Raw genomic sequence first — 25,834 nt, forward strand, 5'->3', positions numbered from 1 at the left:
CAAATGCACGTAACTCAACAAAGGGTGGATCAAACTATTTCTATTTTTACAATTACAATCATCCAGTGCTTTATATAACTTTGTACAGAGTTTTAAAAAACATATCAATTATTTACACTAATTATAAATTTTGTTAGATTTTTCTTTTGCCTTTATCACAAAAATCAAAAAGTAAAGTATTCGCTTGTTTATCTAGCGTTTGCTTGTAATTATTGCTTATAAAGTTTGCACTGGTTTTTGTTACACGACAGGACAACTATCGCTTAAATATGTAAGAGAGTTTGGTTAAACTTTAACTTATATGTTGTCACTCCCTTTAATTTTTTAAATATGTGAAAATTGCTATCAAAGTCACAGTTGAAAGAAATATATGCGCGAACAAATAAATTTATTTTTTAGGGGCCTAATGCACGAGAACTAGCATGCTACGTTAAGTGAGCTAAATTTCTTTCAGATGAGGGCAGCCTATAATAAAAAGCATACGTTCAGTCGAAAAGGTATTATTTAAAAGAGTTTCAAAATGGAATTGGAGAAAAGTGGGCTCGTCATGTGTTGAGTTAAAAATAATTAAATTATTGAATTGGGTTTGTGTATTTAGCGAAAATCAAACCCAAGCGAAACTGTGCTAAACGTGGAAATTAAATAATTATTGATTTGTGCTAAAAGTTATAAATGGATATATATACATATTTATAATACATGTTCAATGTTTTGCCCATGCTTCTGTAGTGCACAATGCACTTCCAAATGACAGAATTGCAAAATTAAATAAAAAAAAAACTAATCAGTGATGAAAGAAACTTCGTAAAACTAATTTGCAATAATTTAAAAAGGGAAAGTAAATTTACCTCCGAACTGACATGTAAATATATTTACGTATTATACATACATATGTACAAATGTTGTAATCGAAGGTAAACCAATCAGATTTTAGCACCGGTGGGCTCGTCGAGGGCTTGTCATGTAAAAAGAGGTGGTAAAAAGGAAAAAAATGATAAAGATGCTATCGGGCCGAGCCTTTTAAGGCGTCAATTGTGTGAGTTGATTTAATGATTGGAGTAATTTAATGTTTTCAATTTATTGTTTTGAGTCATTGATAAATGAATTTATTTTTTAAAATTGACCTGGGGACTTAATCGAGTTGAAAATAATGCATTTAACAAATAATTGAAATAACCATTGATTTAATTTGTTTTTTATTCTGTAATCCCGAAAATTTGAATTAAAACTATTTTTAAAATTTAATTCCGGATAATACCGGATTGAAAAAAATGTAATCCAGAGCTTATAATTAAAAATTAAAAAAATGTTTAGGAATTAAAATTAAATTAAATTTCTACAATTTTTAGTTCCAATATCAGAATTAATAAATTTCATTTTGTTTGAAAATTTTAACTCCAAATATTCGGGATTTAAAATTGAAAATCTGAGAGTTGTGAGTTACAAGGTAGAGGATTTATCGAGAAATCCGTTACAATAAAAATGGAATAAAAGCCGAATTATAATCAAGATTGCGAGAGCATGGAAGCGGAAAACATTAGTGTTGACGAATATATTTTTCAGTTGGAATTAGAAAAAAAAAAATAACAAAAATAAAAGAAAAGGAACAGGCCCAATGCTTATCAAAAGTTATGGACATGGTCCCGTTTTTGGCTGCAATGTCGCAGATGTCAACGGAAATACGAGAGCTCACGGTTGGAAACGCGGTTGGAAGCGCAGGATGCCCGGATATCGCAGGTAACCTCACAAATGTTGGCACAACAATCTCAGTTATCTTCGCAGTTAGAAAAACGGCTGTTAACGCAGTTGTAAGCGCAGTTCGTAGAGCGTAATGAACGTATATCAGTACAGGTATTTTCACAGTTGAAAAAACAGGATGAATGGATATCTCAGGTGACCTCACAAATTTATGTCAACAGTCTCTGCCAAGGTAAAACCTCCATTCTTTGATGGCTCAGTTTCGTTCCATGTTTTTAAGCTTCAATTCGAAAATACAGTATCTGTCAGTAATTGGAAACTTGAAGATCAAGTAGTTGAATTGTTCGTTACATTAAAAAGATCTGCAGCGGAGATATTACTAATCATTCCAAACGGCTAGGCAAAATCGCCGCCAGAAACCCAATGAGTTTCTGCAAGTGCTCTACAGAGATTGAGAGGTGAGCTCACTTAGCTTATGCGCATACATCCATGGAGTTCATCGGGAACATGAAAATTCTGATCTTCGTTAATGGAATACCTGATAATAACACGCTTTGCTGAGTTAGCATGTGCAAAATTGACGTTTCGTATGTTCTGACGCAGGAAACTTCATCAAGTAGAAATAGAAGACCAGAATTGCGGGAATCAATTCGAGAAAATCTACGGAAGGCGTAAGAAAAATGTTGGTGTTATTAAATGCTTAAACTCCCGTACAATAATTCAGTTGGACGTAAACGTAAAGCTGAAGAAGCAAATGTCAAACCCAACCAATTGTTAAATTAAAACAAGCCGGCCGAAAAGGGTGCGGGCTGTCTCCCGCAACCGAATGCCCTGTATAGCAGGAATACAAGTAATGGTACGTTATGGGATGTGTAGACGGTAAAAAGAGCATGCTGACTGGATACGGGCGCGTTACATCCCATAATTCGATGTAAACCGTTTAATTAGGAAATAAGACCATTACCTGAGTTAAAGTTGCCTACTTCAACTGGAGGAAATACACAAGTTCTCGGAAAAGTAACGTACGAGATCGTAATTGGAAAGGAAGCCGTGTTAGACAATTTTAAAGTGGCAGATATCGTAGACGAAGTCATAATTGCATTCGACTTTTTAGCAAATCAAAGAATCAAATTCGACATGAAGAACAGGATTATGACTTATGCAAATATGGAAGTGCCATTTCCGTTCGGGTACGATAACAAATACAATGTTGGACGAATGATAACAGAGAGCCAGCACATGACACCAAAATCAGAAGCAGTTATTTGGGCAAAAATAGATGGAGACTATGGGAAAAACAACTAGTGATTTGTTGAGGGAACAGAAGAATTTACACCAAATTTACTTGTAGGCGGAACACTGGCTATGCCAGGGCAGGATAAACGTGTTCCAGTAAAAGCACTAAATGAGTTCAATCAAATTTTCCAGAGAAGCTATATTGGGACAGCGTCAGGAAATTGAGGCCACGATAAATTGCTAAATACGTTTTGTGGAAGATTCCATATTCAATAGGAGGCGTTCTTTCACACGTCATTGATCAGCAAGAGAAAGTGGTGCCGTATTATAGTCAAACAATTAGCAGGTCTGAGAAAAATTATTGTGTAACTCGAAGGGATTACTGGCGTTCGTGAAGTGCATAAAATATTTTCTTGAGTACCTTTATGACCAGCGTTTTTAAGTCAGGACAGATAATGCAGCAATAAAATGGCTTCTACAATTCAGAAACACAGAAGGACAGTTGGCACGATGGGTTGAGAGTCCGTTTAATAACAATAACATGAGATTGGGGTCCGTAGGAACCTCCAACTAGAAAAGAAAAAGCTGCAGAAATCCCAATGGCAAAGGCATATTGGGCACAATGGAATAGTTTAAAGTTGTGTCTGGATGCTTTCATTGGGTATGGGAAGGTGAAGATAGGTAAAGCTCCTGGGACCTGATAATTGTCCCGAAGGTAAGAATTCCCAATGTTCTCAACGAGCTGCACAACGGTCCAAGTGGAGCACATATGGGAATCACTAAAACCTTTGAGAAATTAAAACAGAGATTTTATTATGTTGGTTGTTGTCAATGCGAAACGGAGTACATTGCATATTGTGCCGAGTGTAATGGAGCAAAAGGCCAAGATCCAGGAGTCATGGTCAGATGAAGCAGCACAATTCGGAGGCGCTGTGTTTGAACGAATTTCCATGGACGTAAGTTGTTCCTTTTCTACCAAACAAATATGTTTTGGAAGTCAAAAAAATTTCAGCGAAAATTGCACCAACAAGGTGCAGAAACTAGTTTTCCGAAAAAGGGATGGAATTAACTGCAAAAACAGAAGGACGGCTAAGGAAGTTAACAATATACTCGAAGACAAGATGAGAGGCATAAATGTTATGTGTTTCGTACTGAAAATATGCCTAATCGGGATGACCAGACTTAGGTGGAGGGCACCGATACGAGAGTTTTTCATATATGGATTAATATCTATTTTTATAAGTTAATTTGTTTAATTATTGGCAATTTAAAAAGATTAACAAATGTCCTAATAATAAAAATAAAAAAATAATAATTTTAATGCTTATTATGATTTTATTCATTTAAATTCCGATAAGGCAGATTTCGTGCTTGCTGCGCAATGTACATAAGCATATGTACAGGGTTTGTCCGGAAAGTAATAGGAATGAATCGGTTTAAAAAAATCTTTACAATTCTTTAAAAACTTTTTAAATAGGCTCATTCTGCGTCGATGCAACGCTGCCAGTGCGATTTCCAAGCACTGAATGCGTCACGGAAGGTATTCTCCGGAATAGCCTTTAGAGCCGAGGTGCTTGCCTTTCATCGGCCTTTTCAGGCAAGGAAACGAAAAAAAGTCCGTGGGGCCACGTCTAGGCTGTAGGGTGGCTGCGAAAGCGTTGGGATGCTGACCTTGGTCAGGTAACTGTATACAAGAATGGCGGTGTGAGCGGAGCGTTGTCGTGGTGCAACTTCCAATCGACTGCAATGTCTTGTCGGATCCGATTGTCCCTTCGTTTGAGTCTCTTGAGAACTTCTACGTTACACTTGGCGTTGACAGTTTGTCCAGGAGGAACAAATTCATGGCGATTGATGCCTTTGATGTCAAAAAAGACAATGATCATCGTTTTCACTTTGGATTTGGTCATTCATCAGCGACCTCTTCCAGGCCCTCCAAAAAGGGCTGCTGTTACCGAAACACATTACTTCTTGCTAAAGCAATATCTGCGTAAGCCTGATTGATCATATCAAATGTCTCTGTTGCAGATTTACCTAGTTTCACACAGAATTTAATCGTGTACCTCTGCTCTAACGAACACTGCATTTTCCAATCACAGAAACACGTCGCGCGAAAATGTTTGTCCTGACTCTCCAGGTGCTCGGTGAAAATTGACAAGCCGCTCTTTCGTTAGCTAGGAATGCCCTCTACCGAATGCAGTCGGTGCGCGCACGCTCCGAAGTACCGTCACGGCGGAAGAAAATCAGTACTATTACTTTCCGGAAAACCCCTGTATGTAGAAGATAATTTTACCACATCTAGTTTTTGGATACGGACAAAAATTTCGCAGTAGAACGATTTTTGATCCTTTTTATTCGTTTTGGATTTATGCGAATAACATGATTGCACAGTGGTTATGATGATTAGTGTATTCATTCGTTCCCATAACATTCGGATCTATGTAAGTAACCAGATTTTTATCCGACCAAGGACTAGGAATTCGACCTTATATCATACAGTTTTGTTTGCAACTTTGTAATTTTTTTTCCAAATGCTTCGATTAATCACGATCTATACTCATCTACTAACCGATGAATTTGATTTTAGATGCAAAATATTATCCAAATGTTGTTCTTTGATATGCTCAAAAGTTGTAATAAATTAATTAATTTATTGTGTGAAAAAAATGGTGAACATACAGTGTCGGACAAAACTCATTGGACTAACTCGAGTCTCACACATGTTCCGTCATAACTTTTTACATAGATGCATTAGAAGAATAATTTTTTTTGCAAACGATAGATCACATATTCTATATTAAGAAACAATGCAATAATATTTTTTAACTTTTGTGTAAAATTTATAAATTATAACGGAAGGGAAAAAAGTAAAAAATTCGTGCGACATAACTCATTGGACTAACACTTTGGATATCGAAATAACCACTTCCATTGAATTAATTTACCGTTATGTGGCGGGAAAAGAATTTTGCAGGTACTTACAATAATTATAATTATTATAAATCGTAGATCACACTTATTCGAGTTGTTTATTTTAATGATAACGAGTGTGTTGTGAAATATTTAAAGTTGTCCCGAATAATGCTACTAAAAAATTATTTTTGATAAAAATATAGACAAAACACATTCAACTGAACTTAAATTATTAATTGTAAGCAAATTCACAAAAAATGTGTGGAAAAGAAGCTTTAAAAAAATTATTCTCTGGGGAAAACAACTGTTTTTGCTATTTTACGCAAGAACAAAGCTGAAGGAACCGTTAAAAATTTAATATTGGAGGACGTCCCAGAGTCAATTCGGTAAAGTATGACTTGCGAATAGTGCGCGAGTTTATAAAATATCCCCAGATATCAACAAACAATGTTGTAGATAGCTCACAACTAAGAGAGAGTACGCGTACAATACAACGGCGCGCCGTTGATGTTGGTCTTTTTAGCTTCCGTGCAGTAAAAAAATCTTATATTTCCAAAAAAATCGGTTAGCACCTTTGGAATTTGCGAAACTGCATATAAATTGGTCTGAAGAGCAATGGAAGCCGATATTGTTTTCAGATGAGTCCAAATTTAATTTACAGAACTTAGATGGAATGACAGGTATACGAAGACCAACATGAAGCGTTTAGAGTGTCGATTTTCGCAGGGTGCAGTAAAGCATGGTAGGGTAATATAATAGTGTGGGAATGCTTTTCTGGTCAGGGTGTAGGACCAATTTACAGAATAGAAGGGAACATGGATGGGTTCCAATATAAAAATATACTGCCAACCCAAATGTTTCCTCACGCTATCCAAAAAATGCTGCCTGATTGGCAGTTTCAACATGTCAATGACCCCAGGCACATCCTCAAAGTTGTGAAGGATTGATTTTTGGAATAATAAGTTTATGTTATAAGATGGTCCGACCAGTTTCGTGACATGAATCCGATTAAAAACTTATGGGAAATTGTCAACAGGCAAATTAAAGAGGAACAGGTCCACGGTTATAAAAACAAGCTACTTGATGTATTAAAGCGAGCCGAGAATGGAATAAATGATTCATATTTTAGTAATTAAATTTCATTTATGCATAAAAGATGTGTTGCAATCAAAAAAAATAATGGCTATTTAGTAAAATATTAATTTAAAACTAATTTATTTTCATATTTAGCTAAAGTCCAATGAGTTATGTCGCACGAATTTTTTACTTTTTTCCCTTCTGTTATAATTTATAAATCTTACATAAAAGTAAAAAAATATTATTGCATTGTTTCTTAATATAGAATATGTGGTCTATCTTTTGCAAAAAAAATTATTCTTCTAATGCATCTATGTAAAAAGTTATGACGGAACATGTGTGAGACTCGAGTTAGTCCAATGAGTTTTGTCCGACACTGTAGGTATTTTTTCGGCCGTCAAAACTCACGTAACTCCTTAAAGAACTAAAAGAACTGACAAATGAATGGAATAGCGGGTTCCGTTTAATTCTGGCACAAATTTCTTATCTCAAAACCACTACTGTACTTGCGTATGGTTCCAAAATATTTCCGATAAGCGATATTATAATAATATAACATTGATAACAGATCCAAAAGCAACAAAGCCTACATACACTCATATGTACATATGTATACCGTACTCGTATCTTAATTTTTATTTATTGCGATTGCTATATAGCCATACAGATATATACGGTCATATGTGTATGTATATACTAGTACAAATATATACATCTCTGTGGTAAAAATTCTTCGGGTTCATTCATATATGTATCGGAGTAAATCCGTATCCGTAAATTTATTACTTGGCTTTCTTCTCATATACCACAATTTTAAAATCCATATGATACTTTCACTTCCAGTACACAAATCAAGAAGCAATAATATAACGGCATAAAATTTTGCATTAATAATGCCTTTAAAGTATGTCATCTTATGACTAAAAATTGCCTAAATCCAACTAAAACTGTACAAGCCCTAAGAACCGAATATATTCTATAGTTGAAATTCAGACAGAATCCTTTCCTGACAATAGTATTTTTGTGTTTCAATACTTCCCTGAGCCCCCATGTACCTAATATAAGGATTTGCGAACTTCCGGGTGACTTTATTCTGCTTATATCGGGCAATAATTGAGTTATCTCATTGAAAATTACAGAACATGTTTTACTCATAACAGTGTATCTTTGGGCCTAAAATAGATAAAATTGGGCAAAAACTTAAATAACTAACCTCAGAATTTTCGACCATCCGGCTGACTTTACTCCATATGCTTGGTTATTGTATGAGAGGTACTTTAATGTAATCTAGGGAACATCTTTTTGGTATATGGCATGATAATAGTAAATGGATAAAATGATACTATCCTAATTCCCATTCACTACATACATATAACGATTTTAATTTTTCTAACAAACCTTATGCCGAATTTGTCAGTCAGTGTATAAGTTATATGTATATATTTTGTACCATATATATAAAAGTGTTTAGATTCCGATCCTGTGGTTGACATTTAACATCGTAAGGCATTTCAAAGACACTGATTCCGGCAAGTTGCAAGACTATAAAATGTTCGGTTGCAACATTAGACCTTCCTTACTTGTTTTTTAATGCATTATTATCATAGAATATCTTCTATCTGCAATTGCAGACTGGTGATTAAGCACTAAGTAGCGGTGATATTCGGAAAGCAGTTTTATTTACTTTATATTGGACAACAGTTGTAATATGTTTTGGTATTGTTTTATCGCAAAATTCTGTTGAAATAATTAATAACATGTTTGAAAGCTTTTGCGTTGGCTATACATATTTGTCTGTCACTTCAGCTTAACATTATTCCAGTATAACAACAGCCATTGTTTTAGTTAGCTATATATTTATTAGGGGGCGGAAAAATACTCAATTACCGCGCTTTTAGACTTTCTTAAAATCATACGAGATAAAGCTCTTGAAATCTTTTGCACAACTCTTAGGGTCTTGCTTTTTACCAAATTCCGACCAGCTGATAGAATATCAGAATATCCTTCTTATTATGGATGGATCGATATCATCGAATTTTAGCACATTTTTGTTGCTAAATCTCTAGATGAAATGTGCGGTACTTTCCAATCAGACATTCGGAAATCATTAAAGTAGCTGGTAAAATATATTTGAAACCAAACATTGGCTTTGACCATATGCGAGGTCACTAAACGAGTTAAATAGTATCTAGGCAGATAGGTAGGATCAATGTCAGACGGAACTAAAATCCCCTAACTCTATTATGTTCTCTCTGAATAACCCTGTGCTTTAAAAAGTTTTGTACATGCAACCTCCGACACATCGCCAAGAAACCAATACCTTGCCTAGATGTTCTATTGTCTTTTCATCTTCTACTTCTTGACAGTTTCTACAATAAAAGTTGCACGGTTCCGCAGTCTGCTGCCATGTCTCCCAATAATTTTTTTCGAATTTTAATTGTTTTTGTAGTTGTTATTGCGTCAGAAAACATTCATAAATAAATTTCGAGGAATTGTGTCGAGTTGATAGTCCTTGGCTGGATAAAACTTCGGGTCCGTTCCGGTTACTTAGGCCCGACTGTCGTGAGAACGAATTTTAATTGTCGGCCCATGTATGGCCCATATTCCTTTTATGCCACATTTTTCTGCTTGTTGAGCAAGTCAGAGATTGTCTCCATCAGGCCTTAGCTACTATATCTATTAGGTTGACCGAAAAGAAACCGGTGATTTTTTCAAACATTTTTTTGAGTTTTAGTTGTTTTACCATCCCAAGACGTCGTATATGATCATGTATGGTTGATTGTAGTATATTTAACTTCTCTCCAATCTCACGCTCAGTTACATGACGATCCGACTCGATTGAAGCCTTGATGACGTCATCATCAACTGCACTTGGCCGACCTGAACGGAATTTGACAAACCAACTTTGACACTGTGTTTCTTTTAAGGCTTTGTCACCATACACATCACGTAACTTTTTAGCAACCTGAGCTGCATTTTTTCCTTTACGGAACTAATAAAGTAAATATGACGAAACTGCTCCTTTGTGGGCTCCATATTAAAATTGCCGCCAAACAAACAAATAGTGGCTTGAGATGCATTTTTGCTTTATCGTAGTAGTACTGTAAAATATGCCGTATTTTCTCTTTATTTTGCTCCATGTTTGCGACGCTATAACTCACGAACGACTTAAAAGAAACAATCAATCAAACACGTGTTAGCGCGTGAAATGAGCTTTCCAAAAAGGTATAGCATGACCCGATGCGACGAATAGAACTAGAACTACGCGCTTTCAGCGCCAACTAGCGAAAATACCGCAAGACTTTTTTGACAAACTATTATATAGTATATAATATCTAGAGGTAACCAGAGGCATATATATTCGTTCTTTATCGGAGTCTAGTAGTAGGGTGGTGTCTGTTTTGCAAGTTCATTTTTTATCAGAGTCAAATAGTAGGATGGTGTCTGTTCTGGCAATTTAATTTGGGACCCATTGCAGGCTTTTCGTGAAATAGAATGTTTGATCCACTAAAAGAGGACCACTTCGGTCTAGAAGGGAATGCAATGTTCGGGACCAAAGTTAAGTATAATTTTAAAGAAACGCGAACTTACTAATACCCCCTTATATATAAGACTAATAGGGAGTATGTAGTATAGTAAGTAAACCACTGATGCATACACTAGCTGCTCTTTGTTTGCTTTCCATATGCCTTTCTGCGTAATTCTTTTTCATTATTGGCCATCACACCATCTAGAGCCAACGGGTTACAGGTGGCCTTAGTGCCCATTTAGTAACCACAATCCTTTAAAGGATATAAAGTGCTGCTTTCTTACCCTAAGTTTGGTTTCCATCATAGCTTCTGATCTAAAATTTTCGAAAATTTTTATTTTTACCTCTTCTAATGGTAATTTGCATCGGTAGCATTTTTTTCTACTTAAATCCCTATTGCGAAAGGATAGGCTAGACTATACCGGTACTTCAATTGTTGTTCGCTTTTTTCTCGAGGTGCTATATCGTTTTCAAAGTCGGTGGTCATGATTTCTCAGAAACTAATGCAGGAATCTTATTGAAAATTTTCACGGTTCTTCTAAAAAGGATGACCGCGTGATTGATCGAATGGTTGTTTTTCGATTACAACTAATTTTTTCAAGACAATTTGTGGTAAAAATTAAACCTCAGATCAAACTGTTTTGTTTGCAGCTTTGCGAAAAATGCGTTTTTCCAAATCCTTCAAGTTCATTCGTTCAAAACCTATAACCATCTACTAACCGATGAAATTTGAATTTTTGAGTTTAGATGAGGATTTTGAAAAATTTTGTTCGAAAAACTCACAAAATATTACTAAAATGCTGCTCTTAGTTATAAAAATAGTTATAAAGTTAAAAAAGTAGCAATTTTCTGGGCCGTCAAAATCCGCATAACTTCTTAGCACATTCAAATGGCCAAACTTTGGGCGAATGTGCAGAAATATTCCATAAGCTTTATTCCAATTTGGTTAGTCCAATAATGCTGGATTAAGAAATCATAAACTTCCACCAGCCTTTCAGACCTGAAATCAATCATCCGTTCGTATCTACACTTGTGCACGCTAGTCTCTGAACTTTTTGTAAAAGCTCTTTATTATTTTGTATCATTGAACTTGCTTTGTGTCTGGGTGAATAACTAATTGTGTACACAGTGTGACGCCGTATATTTTGGCAACAGAATTTCTTAAATAAATTGCATTGAAACGCATTTACCCATGCTGAGGCGGTTCTAGAGACGGTGTGTATTTGTATTTAATGACAAAAATACGTTCCGTCGTACAATCAATTTTACACCTGCTTATGTAAGTATATGTATATAGTATGTGGACGAAATATATATCATCTATGTAGGTATGTAATATATAATAAAAAGTCGAAAGCCCGCGCGTTTAAAACATCAATATGTAAATATGAATATCTCATTTAAATTTGCAAATATCATTAAAAATGTGGCATTGGGGTTAATGAAAAGGGGTGTGTACATATGTATATGCATGATACTTCACGCGAACGCCTGAGTAGGTACAGTATATACATAAATTTAATGTGAAACACTTTGAACAGCAAATTATGAGCATTTCGATATAAACGTGACTTCAAAATTAGGAATGTCTATTTTAAGAGACAGCAGAATAATAGCATGTTTTTGAAATAATTCTTCTTCTTCTTCTTTACTGGCGTAGACACCGCTTACGCGGTTATAGCCGAATTAACAGTACGCCAGTCGTTCTTCCTTTTCGCTGCTTGGCGCCAATTGGAGATTCCAAGGGAAGCCGGCTCCTTCTCCACCTGATCTTTCCAATGGAGTGAAAGTCTTCTTCTTCCACTGCTTCCCCCGGCGGGCTCTTGTAAGGTTCCAAGAAAATCCAATGTTTGCGAGCCAAATTTTGTTTAGCGATGCGGTCCTTTTCTGGCCTTGATTGGTATGTAAACAAACAAAATTGCCGCATTTGGGACGAAGAGCAACCTGGAGAGATTAAAGAGCTCTTATTTTATCCAGGAAAAACAACGGTTTGGAGTGGTTTGTGGACCGGTGGAATCATCGGTCCATATTTCTTCATATATGATGACGGTGAGAACGTAACCGCCAATTTGATAACTGAAATTGAAGTTCGTGATATTGGCGACATTTGATTTCAACAAGACGGCTCCACTTTCCACGCATCGCATCAATCAATGAATTTATTGAGAGAACACTTCGGCGGATAATTTCACGTTTTGGGCTGGTCGATTGACCACCAATCACGTGTAATATTACGTTTTTGCTGTGGGGATATGTAAAGTCTATGCGGACAATGTCGCTTCGATTCATGCCTTGAAGCAAAAGCACTCGTGTTACCAGTCAAAACGCTCGAACGAGTCATCGAAAATTGGACTCAACGGATGGACACTCATCCGGATTTTAACTCGTTTCGTCATACTGATCATTTATATATATCAATTATATATATATAATTCTTTAGGAACCTTAGAAGAAACCTATTAAACTCTCTAACATATTGCAAAAATAGTCACCAGCAGTTTGATTAGTAGCCGGTAGCCAGGTATATTGGCGCTAGTAGCTCAACACAATAGGGTTATAACACTCTTACCGTAATCCTTCGTCGAGATCCTCTCTCAGTTTTGTAGTGATTCCATACCGTATGAGAGAAGATAATAAAAATGCCTGTTTATAGCGAATTATGGACCATGTATCATATTTAATTGATTTCAGCTGGAGTTCATTATTGTGAAAATTTTATTTCATCCATATGACTCAGCAACTCATCCGCATATTATGTTGTATGTATGCTATGAGGTCAATGAGCAGCGCACAAAATTTATTGATATATTTTATTTTTAACAAAAATCACATCACTTTATTTGTGAACCATATTGCTGGTATATAATTGTGACAAAAAAGTACCCGGAAATTGTAAATAAAACGTAAAATATTTAATTAATCATCAATAATTATTTGATCGTCTTCAAAGTAATCCCCACTAGATGTAATACACTTATGCCACCGATTTTTCCAGTCCTCGAAACCCTTTTCATAAGCACTTTTTCGGATGGCCTTCCACGAAATTTTTTATATTTTCGATCGACTGGAAACGGGTGCCACGGCGCGGCAACTTCAGTTTGGGGAACAAGAAAAAAATCACACGCGCCAAATCTGGTGAATACAGTGTTTATCGATGATGTTCATAGCGTTTTTGGCACTCGAACAAATTCATGTTGTACCAACCACGGATATCGAAAAAAAGTGCTTTTAGCGTGGTTTTGTTTTTGGTTTCATTTTGTTATTTTCCCGTCTCACCGGCAGTTATAAGGCTCTCCATGAATGTGGTATTGGAATTCTTACGATCAATATTATCGGAAGAGCAAGAACGCGTTTCATACCCAAAATATTCACCAAAATCATTCGAAAGCAATCGCGAGTGTCTCGAGCTCTCTTGCCATCTCTCTAATACTTTTCTTACGATTTTCAAACACCATATCTTTCACTTTTTTAAGGGGGTATTCTGGTCTAGAAGCATGAATTTCAGGTAATTTTTAAAGTGTCGTAAAAAAAGGCAATTAATATTTTTACTATCCATTTTTTTTATTAGTTATTTGTTAATTTTAGAAGAGTACAGAAAAAAATTAAAAACTAAAAAAAGTAAAAAATTTCAAAAACTATGAGCTGACGAAGTGAGGGGTCTCTAAAAATTTCCACGTGACCATATCCATGATTTCAACCCTCCTAGTTATCGGAAACCAAAAAAAAAAGATTATTAATCTATAATAATGTTGCAATGGCCGGAACTACGGAAAAGTGGGAAAACATTTTTTTCACAAAAGTGGCGACTGCCTGAAAAAAAGTCACTTTTTCTGACTATTTCGAATTTCTTAAAAATAATAAAAATAAAAATTTGGGGATGGGGCTAGATCCAACCATACACAAGCCTATAAAGAAGACTCTATAAAAATTTCAAGTAAATCGGTTCAGCAGAACCTGAGAAATCGTGGGTATCGTTCCGAAAAAGTCAGTTTTGAGAAAAACGCGTTTAAAGTTTCGCGTAAAGTCTTTTGTTCGATTAGTTCCGGCCGACCCAGTTTGGATGCCGGGTCAGAAAAATGCCTATATCTCCGAAAATAATTTGAATTTTGAAAAATCCTCTTGTACACATCTTCTTGAATAGTTAAACTTTGAAAATATAAAAAAAATTCGATTTTTTTTAATTTCTAGACCAGAATACCCCCTTAATAGTTTTATCAGTTGATGAAGTCGAAGGTCGTTCAGAACGAAGAAAGGCTTGCCTTCAACGATCTCTCGACCGTCTTTGAAGAACTTTTACCACTTGGCTTGTGTTTTTGATTAAATTGAATCACCATAAGCGTTTTTCGTCATTTGCACCGATTCCGCACACAAAATTTGCTTAGAAATACAAACTTTGAGACAAATTCTTTTTTCGATATTTTTACCATTGTAAAAATCGCAACGCCATACTAAGGTGTACCGACTTAAGCAGCTGCTGTAAACAAACTGGTTGAAAGAGCACGCTCATATTAAGCATAGTAATTAAAGACAGTCCTACCAACTTAGCAAAATGCATTATTTTCAAATATCATTCACCCGGGGAATTACAGTTTCCGGGTGCTTTTTTTGCCACAATGTTTTTATGTATTTGGGTGTGTGTAGTAAAAAAACAAAATAGCGCTTATGCAAATTGCGATTGCACTTAAGTATTTGCGAAACAAGTGTTTTACGATATGATTATTTGCTTACTCGTAAATCTCTATTGATATAGCTGGCGAGTACTTAAAATTGCAAATAGTTCTAACTATCGCATAGGCGAGCCCCAAAATAATATGCAATATATCTATCAAATATTATCACATTTATATGACACGCGCCTTTGTTATCATTGTTGTTATCATTGTCGAACACTTATCAACAAACACATGCACACACACACACAGGTATGTGTTGTTTTAGTCACAGCTCTTAGCTTCCTTCGTTATCAAGGCATTATCCTTCGTTATCCAGGCAAGCGTGTCGCTTTATTCCTTGCCGCCGAACGATCGCATGATCCCTCTCTCTTATTTTGTTGGCGGGATTGGACGTATGTACATCTCAACGTTTTCTGATTTGTCATTCACATTGTCATCGCTGTCGTCATTGGGACCCTTGGCCTTAACAATAGCAATTAGAATCGATTTTTCTTATCACAATTCTCGTAAATTTTTTTTATTAATTAGTATGTGTACCTACATTTCCACATACATTTATATAGTCAAACGCTGTTCTACTGTCGTTATCGCACATAAAAGTTCCATCGTTTTGCTCCTACCAGTTCGTTCGGCGATCATTTGGTTAATCGCCAATGCTTTCGAAATTGGCTGTGTCCACGTCTGTCACTTAAATGCGACCGGCAGTTTGTATTGCGTATAGCTGGTGTACAGACGTGTTTTGCGCTTGAGAGCACAGTGTATTAGTAAAATAAATACTCGCACACTTACAACGCATCTGCATATCTAACGCACAACAATTTGCAGTTATTGTTGTTCGTTTACTATCATCTTTGCACATTGACAATCAGCAAGCGATCGTCAAAGTGTCAGCTTTAAGTGCGGCTGTACCGTCGACTTCAGAACTTCCAGAGTTGCATGTAATTAGACGCAGTTTGTACTTTACCCTCTGAAGTAGACACAGTCGAGCTGGATTAGTGAGTGTATGTGTGTGTGTTTTGTATTGTTGTTGTTAACATATTTGCCGCTTTACTGCGGCAATTAAAGAGTAAATTCAATAATCGTAAACATTTGTAGATTAAACATGCCGATTTGTAAAACAATACGCTAATTTTTAAGTGTGTGATATGTTAACTTTACCGAACGTTTCGTGATATAGTCATTCATAGAGGAAGTTGTGATAAAAAATTAAAAAACAATATTCAAGTAGAACGCAAGGTGCTGTATAACTGATTACTTAATATTTACTCTACTAACATTCCATTAAGTTGGGGGTAAAGTGCGAGACGCGTCTCATAAACAAGAAAAAACCGCACCGAAGTTACATTGTGACAAAAGTTCCCGGAAATTGTAAATAAAACGAAAAATATTTAATTATTCACCAATATGTATTTTGCCGCCTTCAAAGTAATCCCCACCAGATGTAATGCACTTATGCCAACGATTTTTCCAGTCCTCGCAACACTCTTCATAATCACTTTTTGGGACGCCCTTCAGCTCTTTCAACGAACTTTGTTTTATCTCTTCGATCGACTGAAAACGGGTTCCACGGAGCGGCAATTTCAGTTGGGGGAACAAAAAAAAAATCACACGGAGTCAAATCTGGTAAATACGGTGGTGGATCGGTGGTATTCATTGCGTTTTTGGCTTTAAATTCGGTCACAATTGTGGCTCTATGCGATGGTGTGTTGTTCTTCCACAATTCCGACCGTTTTCGACGGTTGTTCTCACGCAAACAGCTCAATCTGGCCAAATTGAACAGCTTATTGACCGTCTGTTCCTCCAACAAAACAATGACGCACCAAACTACGAATAAAAAAAAACAATGAGCATCACCTTGAGTTTCGAGCGCTTTTGACCTGTTTTCTTTTTGGTTTCGGCTCGTGTTTTCCCTCCATTTTGATGATTATTGACTTGTTTGAAAGTCATACTCATAAAACCATGTCTCATCGCCAGTTATAATGTTCTCAATGAATGTGGGATCTCAATTTGCACGACCAAGCGTGCCCAAAGAGACCTGTTTACAGTTCTTTTTTTTTTAAATTCAGCTTTATTGGAACGAGTCGAGCAAGAACGCATTTCAGTACTCAATAAGGACTGGGCGATCTATTTCAGGACTCAATAAGGCCTGGACGACCTATCTATTCCTTCATTATTCTGCTGCTGTGAGAATTTTTACAAAGTCATTTCTCCTTTGCTTGGGCTTAGTTACTGAATGCTTCACAATTCTTTAACATTAAAGCTAAGCTTTTATCGACCTAATAAGCCTTTAATACAATATTATCAGGGGTTACTACTAAGGAAGTAAGAAGGTGAGCAGTGAAAGAAAAAATTTATTTCCTATGGTGAAACAAGAAATTCGTTGTTTGGTATGATTTAATTTCTCACTTATTTTTGTCAAATTAAAATAAAAAATATATAATACAAAAAAAAAAAAAAACAAAATATGGTAATTGCCACAATTGTTTCTAAACAACTTTGCAAGTGCACGTTTCACGAGTACAGACCTACATATGTATATAAATTGAACCAGTTAGGCTGGGCTAAGTTCGAACGTGGTCGAGCATTAGATATTTGGCTGTTTGTAAAAATACACGTAAGGCAGAGCTAAGCTCGGATGAAACCTAATATTTGATACTCTCGCAATTTGAAATACGTAAATCAAAAACGGCGATATATTTTCAGATGTTGCCAAACTTTCCATTAAAAAATGTTGCAATTGATATCAACACTCATTATTCGTCGAAACCTTGATTAGATTACAAACATATTTGGTAACTTATTAATTTATACTGTACAGTTTATAACTTTTCTTAATTTTGCTAAGATAACTTACATATTCACCATATACATATGTATATATATATACGGTGTACAGCCAACGCGAAGGCTGAAATTATTACATTGGGTATAGGGGTGCTAGGAAGTCTTGACCCGATATTATCAATATTTAGCAAAACGACATACTACTACCATATATGCTAGTAAAATTTTAGTGATACCGGATGCTTGAAAAGCTATATATTATGTACATATATGGGACCTAGGGGAAGTATTTACCTATTTGATCCATTTATACATTGTTATTAGAAAGAAATGCTCTCTGAGTTTCAGTTAAGATAATCCACATATTGATCGATATATGTATACGCTCTAAAGTCATTCGAAATCTTTGTATGGTGTATACATTGTGTCAAAGAAGTACACACAAATTGTAAATAAAACGCTAAATATTTAATTATTCACCAATATTTATTTTGCCGCCTTCAAAGTAATCCCCACCAGATGTAATACACTTATGCCAATGATTTTTCTAGTCCGCGAAACATTTTTGAGAGGCACTTTTTTCCTTCAGCGAATTATGTTTTATCTCTTCGATCAACTGAACTCTGGTGGTTCATTGCGTTTTTGTCTTTAAATTCGGTCACAATCCTACTCTTTTTAGAAAAAAAAGTCAGCTTTGTCGGGACGAGTCGAGCAAGAATGCGTTTCATACCCAAAATATCCGCCAAAATCATTCGATCGGACTCGCGAGTGATGTCGAGCTATTTCGCCATCTTTCTATGTAATACTTGCCTGACGCTTTTCAAGAAGAGGTCAAAGGTAGTCCAGAACGAGGCATACTCTCAACGATCTCTCGACTGTTTTTGAAGGCTTTGTACCACTCGGTATTCGCGATTTTGAATCACCATAAGCCTTTTCCAATATTTACAACGATTAAACACACAAAATTTGTTTAGAAATACAAAATGAGACAAATTCTTTGTTCGATAATTTTATCCATTGTTAAAATCGCAACGCACTTTTGCGGTATACCGACTTAAGTAGTTGCTGTAAATAAGCCGGTTCACAGCAGGCGCCCATATTTGGCATAGTAATTAAGGACAGTGCTACCAACTTAGCAAAAAAAACACTTTTTTGAATTGTTATCCGGGGATTTAATTTCATTTGAATTACCGGGTGCTTTTTTGGCCCAATGTATATGGTGTAGGGTAAGTTTTGCCTATTATAAACTAATGTTATCTATTCTCAGGTGTTTTAAGTAAAATGTAAGTTATAGCCCTTGAGTCAACATATACGGTATCTGCAGGCTAGAAAAGTTATAGTTGGATTTCGTCAATGGGATCTGTGTGGTTCCATGAGGTCTAAAAGGTAAAAGGTCCATATGTCCAGAGTCTATTTTAGTAAATTATAAGTTATTAATTGAACATTTATACAAGGTAACGTGGTGGAGTAGTTTATAAGATCGCCGGTTCCACCGAACAGGACTTTCACAACGCGGTGTAGGGTGGTGATATTCAATATTTCTACAAAGTTTTACTCAGACAGTTAACTGTTTGTGAGAAACGCACATAATTTTTCGCTTTTCACACCAACTTTCGTCGCATGCCACTTTCCTTAATGATCCCATGTACTAAACTTCGCAGCTTAATTGGCTGATGAGTTTGTAAACATTTTGTGGGTGTGATAATGGTACAATTCACATATGTATTTACGAAATATGACTCGCCATTTATCATTATTAGCTTTGTGCCTAAGTTTTAAAAATCTGAATTTTAAAATTTATGCGATTTATAACCTTTTGAGGTTGCCGTCCACTAGACATCGAAATCAATTATGTAACTTAAATACTTACGTTATATGCCGTTTTTAAGTTTATAAACAACAATTTATTCGACAAAAATTTTCTACCTTGTGAAACATGTTGCTGGAGTATAAAAGCACATGAATTTAAACTGCACTCTGTACTATTGTGTTTTCGTTCGAGCGAGAAGTATGCCGGTTTATTTACCCGCAGACTTGCATACAAATAATCGTATGGATTTTCCCAGAATCAGTTATAACCTATCGTTCCAACAGTTAATAATAAAATGGTTAAAATATGATAGGTTAATAACGTCAACGACTTTAGTAATGTAGAAATGTAATTAGGTAGTCCAGAGCGGACTGCAGTGCACGTAGGCGAAATAAACGAGTTTTGTCTTATGTTTACACAACTCTTTATACATATATGTATGTACATAGTACGCAAAATATTTTGTTTATTCGCTCTTATAATGTCCACACTTGTTTCCGCTCTCGACATAAGGGGCTCGACCGAGTCACTCCCATGTTTATGTTTGAATATCACCGCTTGGTAGCTTATCAACATACGAAGAACGTATAAATGTGTGCTTACGTATGGATGTGTATAAATACCATGTTTTACATATGTGCTTATATATGCATCTATATATGTATTATATACACATTAAATACGTTACAGTGCCGATTCGATATCTGTATTCTATGGTATAAAAGAGCTCTAAGCGGACAAGTTATGCAAGGCGCGCGTTTTATGGTCTTGTATATCAAATTTTATGACTTTATGGCTAATATTTGACGAAAGTAATATTGTAAAACTTGCGAGTTTGAAGGCTTGCTGGGAAGCTAGATTGAAGTATTTAAGAGTGTACTTTCTGTGTTGATAACTCCGTTTATGAAACATTGTATTTTTTTTTAATGAAAGCGAGAAAGGAAATGGGTACTTGAATTTTTTTCCACGTTGTAAATAAAATTCTAAAAATTTTGGTTTTGGAAGACCGTTCAGTATTCCTCACAAAAGAGTGGAACTTATGGAAATATCTTGAAATTTTTCGAAAAATTGATTTCATAGGGGTAGAGCTAAACATATGTATTTAAAGGGGTTTTCAATAAGAACGTTACATAATTAAACCGATAGGGACAGCAAACGACGCCCTATTTTTCCCGCTCTTTTGTCATTTCTCTTCAGTCAGCTTTGCCATTCTATCATGGAAGGCCATACGACCAACAACGAGTCGAAATTATTAAAATTTAAGATCAACAATTGAGCGTGTAGTGAAAAAAACTTGAATCCATAGGCACAGTCCAAAATGTTCTCGTGTCAGTGAGACAAAGAAGTGCCCGTAGTGTCGAGATTATTGCTGTCGCTAGCGCATCAATTAAGGAAGGCCTAAATCAGTCTCTCACACGTCGTTCCGAAGCGTTAGGCATCTCTGTGACGTCGTTGTGGCGAATTTTGCGAAAAGATCTTGACCTACATCCTTATAAGATCAAATTGACGCAAGAAGTGAAGCCGCTTGACCACCAGAATCGTCGTATGCTCGCGAATTTGGCTGAGCAACAACTTGATTTTCATTGAAAAAGCATCTTCAGCGATAAGGCTCACTTCTGGCTGAATTGCTTTCGTCAATAAGCAAAATATGCGCTATTGGTCAGGCAGCAATCCACACGTACTCCATGAGTCACCATTGCATTCCGAAAAAATTGCGGTTTGGTGCGGTTTATAGCCTTCGGCGTCATTGGGCCGTACTTCTTTCGTGATGATCAAGACCGGCACGTTACTGTGAATGGGGTGGGAATCGCAACCGCGATAACCGAATATTTTTGGCCCGAATTATATTTGAAATTGATATGGACTCGGACAATATGTGGTTCCAACAATCGATTTATTGAAAACCAAGTTTGGTTAACGTGTTACCTCACGAAATGGCCCAGTCAATTAATTGGTCGCATCGGTCGTGCGATTTGACGCCGTTAGTCTACTTCCTTTGGGGCTACGTCAAGTCTATGGTCTATACCAACAAGCCAGCGACGATAGATGAACTTCGTACGAATATCGAACGTGAAATTGCAGCAGTATCTGCCGATTTATGCTTGAAAAGCGTCGAAAATTGAGTTCAGCGTCTGGACTTCTGCAAGCATGCCCGTAGTGGCCATGTAAATAAATCGAGTTACATACATAATCGTATCGAATGTACTTTCACAGGAATAAAGAATTTGTAGCGCTCTTATTGAAAAACCCGTTGTTTTTGCCAAAACTGTCGATAAAAAAAATCGATATCCACTTTTGAAGAGAGAGTTGTTTAAAAATTCCATAAATGGTTTCACTGTTAGGTATTAATTTTTATTGACAATAGTAATGTTGAAATATATTATCCGACAGTACTAATCGGGAGTAATGCGTTCATACTTGCGTTTGATCCCGATTAAGTAGAAATATTTATGTTAATAGAGTTGCCATCAATCCTAAAATAAAAAACATATAAATATATATAATATTGATGACATTTTAAGCATATTTGTCATATTTTTCGGTCTGGGTTTTGACTGCATCAATGGGAGATTAGGATGTGAGTAATTATTTATTATGATAGGATTACCAGTTTATAATTTATAAATATAAGCATATACATTTGAATTTGTTCAGTCTATCCGATTTCTACTGTGTTTTGAAAATAAATTCAATGAACTTTGCTCGTTTTCATTTACATTTTCTATAAGTTATGCATTAGCAAAAATGTATGTATGTACAAATGTTTGCATAAGTGACTAAAGACAAATAATTTGTTAACCAATACCTCTCAATTTCAGCTGGTGCATTGTGACTGGAAAATTACTTCTTGCATTACAAGGCAGCTAAACTAGTATTAGTCACGGAGAGTGTCATAAACATGACGGAAGGCAAACGCTTGCTGAATGGGCCTAAGCGCCGTATAATTACCTCCGAAACACCATCTACCACAAGCAAGAGTCTCGTAGGCGTCATCGATGAGGGTACCAGTAGCGTGCAGTTCTCACTATATTCGGTGCCTTACTTTAAGGAAGTGGCTAAATATCAAATCGATTTGAAAATGATAACACCACAGGATGGCTGGTTTGAACAGAATCCATTGGAACTGATGGACGCTGTATATGAGTGCTGTGAGAAGGCGTGTGCCCAGCTGCCCGCGCTAGGTTACAGCGTAGCTGATATAAGCTGTATTGGCGTTACGAATCAACGAGAAACGACTGTTGTGTGGGATTCACGAACTGGTCAACCGCTGTACAATGCGCTCGTTTGGAAGGATATACGCAGTGAGCAGAGTGTCGATCGTGTGCTCTCCAAATTGGACAATCAAGACAAAAATCATTTCAAACACATTTCTGGTTTACCCGTTTCACCTTATTTCACCGCGTTGAAGTTGCGTTGGCTTTTCGATAATGTCGCCGAGGTGAGAAAGGTGCATCGTGAGGGATTTTGTAAGGCCGGTACCATAGATACTTGGATTGTATGGAATCTTACTAAAGGTAAGCAATGCTGCATATGTTAATATTTGTATACCCATTAATGATAATTCTTACTTAATCTATTTATGCAGGCGCACTACACATCACTGATGTCACAAATGCCTCGCGCACACTCCTGATGGACATCGAAACCTTGCATTGGCATCCACAGTTGTTGCGTACTTTCAAAATAGACCGTAATATACTGCCCGAAATACGTAGTAGTTCAGAAATCTATGGACCCATTACCAGTGATCGATGTGTGCTCACCGGTGTACCAATTAGTGGTATAATTGGTAATCAACATGCCTCACTCTTGGGGCAAATGTGTGTCAAGCCCGGCCAAGCCAAGAACACCTATCGATCTGGTTGTTTTCTACTCTGTAATATGGGAGAACGTCCAGTTATTTCAGCGCATGGTCTTATCACCACAGTCGCCTATAAGCTGGGACCAAATAAACCAGCTATGTATGCATTGGAGGGTTCTGTGGCGGTAGGCGGTCACGCTTTACGCTGGCTAGAGAATCGTGTACGCCTGTTGAAAGACTTTACGCAAGCGGAAAAATGCGCAGAGGAGGTAGCGACAACGGGCGATGTATACTTCGTGCCTGCCTTTACGGGTCTCTATGCACCCTATTGGCGTAAGGAAGCGCGTGGCTTAATTATTGGCCTCACGCAATATTCCACTAAACATCATATAGTGCGTGCCGCCTTGGAGGCAATCTGTTTTCAAACACGCGACATATTGGAGTGCATGCATCAGGAGAGCGGTTTCCAGCTCAATAAATTGCATGCCGATGGCTCGATTAGTATGAATAATTTACTAATGCAATTGCAGGCCGATACGGCTGGGTTAACAGTTTTTCGTTCGCAAGTGACTGATACTACCACTTTTGGTGCAGCACTGTGTGCAGCACAGGCGGAAGGTATAGATTTGTTCAACTTTCATCCGGATGAGTTACAGTATGATGTTGTGGACTATGACACTTTTCTACCCACAAGTACGGACGACGAACGCCATCATCGCTACGGTAAGTGGAAGCGTGCAGTGGAACGTAGCATGGATTGGGTAATTAAGAAGCCTACACGCCAAATAACTGATGAGACGTATAAGCTGCTGTCATCCATACCGCCGGCTATATTCGTTATGACCACTTTTGCTATGATTATACATGCGACAGCGAACAAATAGTTGATAGAATGATAGAATTGCATATAGTATATACGATTTTATTATATTGAGTACTGATGAAGCTAAAAGTTTTACTTAATTTACCATAATTGCCATGACGATCGGAAGCTTTTTATTTTAACATTTGTTGTTGAATATTTTGTAAGATTTTTCTTAATTAATATTTAAGCATATCAAAGTACTTAAGTACTTAATTAGTTTGCCATTTTTAAATTATGTTCAATGAAAACCTCTTAGTCGGCTACAACTTATCCTTAAGTACTTATTAAGTTTTGGTTGTGATAAAATGCTTAAATGACAAAATATTTTATATGTTGTAAATCTTTTCAAACGGCTTTGTTTGCCGAGAGTGCTATCAACTTGTATATACTTAGATATATATTAGCTAAATTATATTTTTATGCACCAATGTATAAACATAATACTTATTTAGGTTTTTACAACTTAGAAATTGTAAGCGTTACGATGCGTATACCAAATGAATTTAATAAACACTGAAGCGTGTGACGATTTCAAAAATGATTTTTTTGTTTTGCATAAATTGTATCTGGAGCATTTACAGAATGTACTGGCTAAGTAATCTTCCGAAATTGAATGTATTATAGTTGGAAAGTTACAGGAGTGACACGTGGCCTACACACCTGAATTTTCAAACGGGTTTTTCTCGAAACTACATTTTTATACCCTGAATAGGGTAAATAAAGTTTGCCACGAAGTTTGTAACACCCAGAAGGAAGCGTCGGAGACCCTGTAATATCAGTATGTTGAGCTGAGTCGATTTAGCCATGTCCGTCTGTCCGCCTGTCTGTATATATACGAACTAGTCCCTCAGTTTTTAAGATATCGTTTTGAAAATTTGCAAACGGTATTTTCCGATATCGAACCACTATAACATATAGCTGCCATACAAACTGAACGATCGGAATCAAGTTATTGTATGGAAAACTTTCACATTTGACGATATATCTTCACGAAATTTGGTATGAGTTATTGTTCATAGAAATAACGTAATATCGAAAGAAATTGTTCAGATCAACTTACTATAGCATATAGCATTCATCGCGCATAAGGCTATCCCGAACTAAGACCTTTGAAAAATATTTAACCGTTTTTGTTTTCATAAAAAAATAGTCGTAAAAAATTGAAATTTTGGGTTTTAATGTTTAAAAGCATTCAAAAAATTTAATTTTCGAGATTTGTAAATTATTCTGGTTCCGGTGATAGCCATCTCCCTACAGATTAACATGAAATTTGTCTTTTTGATTAAGCCAGTGTGCTGGAATTATGGACGTCGTTTGTCTACCTTTGAAGGGTTACATGGGTTTACTGGTTTAAAAAAATAGATTTTTTATTGTATTATTACATTTTACAACAGGTTAAGTGCGCCGTTTTTAAGCGCGTTTTTCTCGAAAGTGTGTTTTTGAAGTCGGT

General features: G+C 36.3%; 1 protein-coding gene across 5 annotated transcripts; it reads left to right on the forward strand.

Annotated features, from left to right (window-relative positions):
* Window positions 1–530: 530 nt before the first annotated feature.
* LOC120777564 (glycerol kinase-like) lies at window positions 531–24,925 on the forward strand. 5 transcript variants are annotated; one of them, XM_040108962.1, is made up of 4 exons: window positions 531–862; window positions 915–1,036; window positions 22,537–23,232; window positions 23,304–24,925. In XM_040108962.1, the coding sequence occupies exons 3-4, from the start codon at window positions 22,617–22,619 to the stop codon at window positions 24,401–24,403; spliced, it is 1,716 nt and encodes a 571-aa protein (XP_039964896.1). In that variant the 5' UTR covers window positions 531–862; window positions 915–1,036; window positions 22,537–22,616; the 3' UTR covers window positions 24,404–24,925. The 5 variants fall into 5 exon arrangements, with proteins under 5 accessions (XP_039964896.1, XP_039964894.1, XP_039964897.1 ...); XM_040108960.1 differs by having other exon boundaries at window positions 531–1,036; XM_040108963.1 differs by lacking the exon at window positions 915–1,036.
* Window positions 24,926–25,834: the final 909 nt, after the last annotated feature.

This window comes from Bactrocera tryoni, chromosome 5 (genome assembly GCF_016617805.1).
Source record: "Bactrocera tryoni isolate S06 chromosome 5, CSIRO_BtryS06_freeze2, whole genome shotgun sequence".
In the NCBI taxonomy this organism is placed as follows: domain Eukaryota; kingdom Metazoa; phylum Arthropoda; class Insecta; order Diptera; family Tephritidae; genus Bactrocera; species Bactrocera tryoni.

Bases quoted from the DNA above. Each gene is read 5' to 3' on its own strand.
- LOC120777564 (XM_040108960.1), top strand. From the start codon at position 22,617: ATGACGGAAGGCAAACGCTTGCTGAATGGGCCTAAGCGCCGTATAATT. The intron at 23,233-23,303 runs GTAAGCAATGCT...CTATTTATGCAG, and splicing joins TGTATGGAATCTTACTAAAG to GCGCACTACACATCACTGAT.